Source organism: Buceros rhinoceros, unplaced genomic scaffold (genome assembly GCF_000710305.1).
Source record: "Buceros rhinoceros silvestris isolate BGI_N320 unplaced genomic scaffold, ASM71030v1 scaffold24567, whole genome shotgun sequence".
Classification (NCBI taxonomy): Eukaryota; Metazoa; Chordata; class Aves; order Bucerotiformes; family Bucerotidae; genus Buceros; species Buceros rhinoceros.
Window position 1 is genome coordinate 615 of NW_010421907.1, and position 3,243 is coordinate 3,857.

General features: G+C 51.2%; 1 protein-coding gene across 1 annotated transcript in view; it reads right to left on the reverse strand.

Moving 5' to 3' along the window:
* Window positions 1-3,243, reverse strand: part of PCSK6 (proprotein convertase subtilisin/kexin type 6) — a gene marked incomplete at both ends in the record, with an annotated part of 20,079 nt that overhangs the window by 608 nt on the left and 16,228 nt on the right. Inside the window, 3 exons of the mRNA XM_010139871.1 lie at window positions 707-824; window positions 1,307-1,410; window positions 2,979-3,079. Coding sequence (XP_010138173.1) covers window positions 707-824; window positions 1,307-1,410; window positions 2,979-3,079 — 323 coding nt within the window. The remainder of the gene's footprint in view (window positions 1-706; window positions 825-1,306; window positions 1,411-2,978; window positions 3,080-3,243) is intronic.

Genomic DNA, 3,243 nt, shown 5'->3' on the forward strand with positions numbered 1-3,243 from the left:
GTGTACGTGAGGCTTTCTGAAGGAACTGCTTTTCTGATGAACAACTCCTCTTGCTCTACTGCCAGGCAGCGGTAAACCGGGAGGGTCCATTTCGTCAGATTCCTGATCCCACCCTTTAACCTAGGAGGGACAGACCCACCAAGGATGAGATGTGAACCTAAGGTGGTTTGAACCTGAAGCCAAATTCAAAGTGACTCCTTGCATCAAAGCACCAGTTTTTGCCATCTTCCATCAAGACAAGGTGTTTGGTGGAAGAGGGAGGAGAGCCCAACACATCACTGTTCATGTAGGACCCAGTGGGCAAGTTGGTTTTGGTCTTCCACTATCAGCCCTCGAAAATTCCCTGCTGATCACCCAACCTGGGAAGCAAATGCATGGAAAGAGCAAAAATAAACCACCCACTGTCAAAGCAGGTCCCAGAGAGTCCCCATGGGACCTGCTCTGAGCCAAGCCATAGGCACAGACCCCAAGTGGGCAATTCTGAGTCAATAAGCAGGCCTCGAGGTGATGGTGCAGGTTGCTCTGACCATAAAAGCCAGAAACATCACCTTGTCTGCACATGGGCTTGTCCCGGTCACCCTGACTCCTAATTTTCCCATCCAAATGCTGGCATAGCAGCTGAGCCTTTGCATCACAAGAGCCAGCTCCACCAAAGCTCCTTCCAAGTGTCTGCATGTCCTGGGAGAGCCCACCCTGTGACACTTACTTGGGCACCCTGTCCAGGCTTCCCACGCAGATGTGCTGGGGAGGAACTGTCTTCCACTTCTTGGCTTCCACCACAATAGCATCTGCATCCACCAGACCGAAGCCATATAGATGGCTAACTGGAAAGAGAGAAGACTCAGAAACCCACTGCCTTCCGAGCAGGGGCCAGCAGCTCCTCCTTGGAGCCTGGAGGAGCATCCTCCACCCATCGAGAAAGGTGTGGAGTTGAGTCTGTCGGATATGAGGCACTTGGACACATGAAGGACATCATCCTGCCTGAGTTACACCCCAAATCTGCGCTGGCACTGCAGAAAACCCATTTCTGGGAGCAGCCCACTGAAAGTAGCAGTCAACACTGCAGTTCAGGAGAGCCTCCACCAAGCAAGGCTTCCAAACCTCCACCAAGCAAGGCTTCCAAGCATCTCACCCCACAAATTACTGCCCTCTCCTCCCTCCACTCAACAGCCCAATGGCAGGAGCACCCAAGCCAGCTGAGAGTGGACATCCAAGGTAAAAACTCCCACGAGCAAAGCTCTGGGGACTTTATTTTCCCTTTCATGGCCATTTTCACCACACCTCCTCCACCTCCGCGGCCCCTCACCTTTATGCCCCGCACCATTGGTCTTCCAGTCGTCCGCTCGCAGGTGCACTGGCCGTGAGGTTTTGACCAGCAGATGCTGGACGTCCCTCCAGGTGAGCAGGGGGCTGCAACAACACATGGCTCATGGGATGGCTCTGCTGCTCCCAGTCTTCCCAGCATCAGCAGAAACCCTCACTGGGTTAAAAAAACCTCTCAAAACTTTCTTTCCTGCTCCAAATGACCATGAATCGATGATTTAAACCCTGATGCCCTGCCTGGATGTTGGTCATCGCTTGGGGTGCCCCAGAGAGGGATGCCACATGCCCATGGGCATGGAAGGATTTATTCCTGGCCAGAGGTGTTTGGCTCTCATGCTCCAGGGTATATCTGGAGCCAATCAGGAAGGTTTTCCTCATTTTCTTGTAGGAAATCTGGAACGAAGCACGTGCCAAGGCAGGGTGCCAGGCTCAGCAGCTTGCTGATACGCACTGCTGAGCAAACCTCCCCTTTACAGGAATGACAGCAAAAACTGCTGGAAAAAAACCTGGGTTTCTCATCTAACAGAAAAATGAAACCCAAAATGTTTCCGAACCACCCGTCCAGGCTGGGTTTGCATGAGGTCTGTGTGTTCAGAGTGCTGGACACTGAGCTCTTCGGAGCCCCCAGCAAGACCCCCAGCCCAGGGATATTGCTGAAGAATTTTCCATGCTTTTCATACAGTTGGTTCTTTATCACCGTGAGCTGGGATTTATGTTGCTCTCAAGCAACATTTAAGAAAAGAAATTCAATTTATTCCTTCTCATCATAATGGAGTGCTTGAGCACCAAGCTCTGGTACTTAATGTTGCGTTTTATGCCTCAGCTAAACAATTCAAAAATTACGTCTAAAGCTCTTAAATATATTTATAATGAAAATGGCCTCTCCAGAAACATGTTCACCCAACCGGAGGAGAGGGAGTGGAGCTGTCACACCACGATTGCAGTACCCGGACAAGAGTGTAGTGCTGCCCCAGGGCTTATTCCCAACCTTCATTTTATTTCCACCCCATTAAAATAATAATAATAATAATAACAGCGAGAAGCTCATGAGAAGATGCTCCATGGAGCAACATGGGGATGCCCAAGGGGTGAGCCCAGTCCCCTGCGGGGCCGCTCCTGGGGTGGGGAACCTCTATGGGACCGGGATGGAGAAAAGAGGCAAAGAGTAACTTGTCTGAACCAGGGAGTGTGTTGCTGTCGGTCACGCTGTGTGAGTTTTTGACATGCAAAAGTAGTCCTTTTCCCCCAGAAATGAAACGCTTGCTGAAAACCATCACTTCTACAGACGTTTTCCATTTTCTGTGATGTTTTCTAACATTTTCTTTCCAGGAAGTATTTATAAAACTCCTGTTGGAGCCGGCTGTCAGCCATTTGAGAGCACTGAGAAAAAGCCTGACTTATCTCCCCAACCCCAACTTTTCAGCAGATGGCAACAAGTGAAGAATTAGCTCAACAAAACACCTGCAGGAAGATTAGATGCAAAACAACAACGCTGTATCAAACCTCACCAAAAAGCAGCAATTTAGAATAACTTTGCCCCTTTTTGAGGTGCTCCAGAGGAAAAGAAAAAACACCTTTATTCCTTCTGGTTTTGCTTTCCAGCTACTGGATTTGGAAACGTTGCCCCCGCAAGCTGGTGGTGAGGTCACACTTACTTTGCCTCCAAAGCCAAGGCGATGATGCCCGCGACCATGGGGGCGGACACAGAGGTGCCAGTGTGGCTGTCGGTGCAGCGGTGCCGGAGGTCCGTGGTGACCTGTGGGGAGAGGAGCTGCAGCCCCCGCGCCTCTGGAGATGCTCCCGGCGTGGGCATTACCCCACTGAGCACTCCAGGTTCATTGAGATGCTGCCAGCGAGGAGCCAAGCCTGCGGGTACCCAACCCCTGCTGTGGCTGCCCAGCCCTGAGGGGGGCCCAAAAA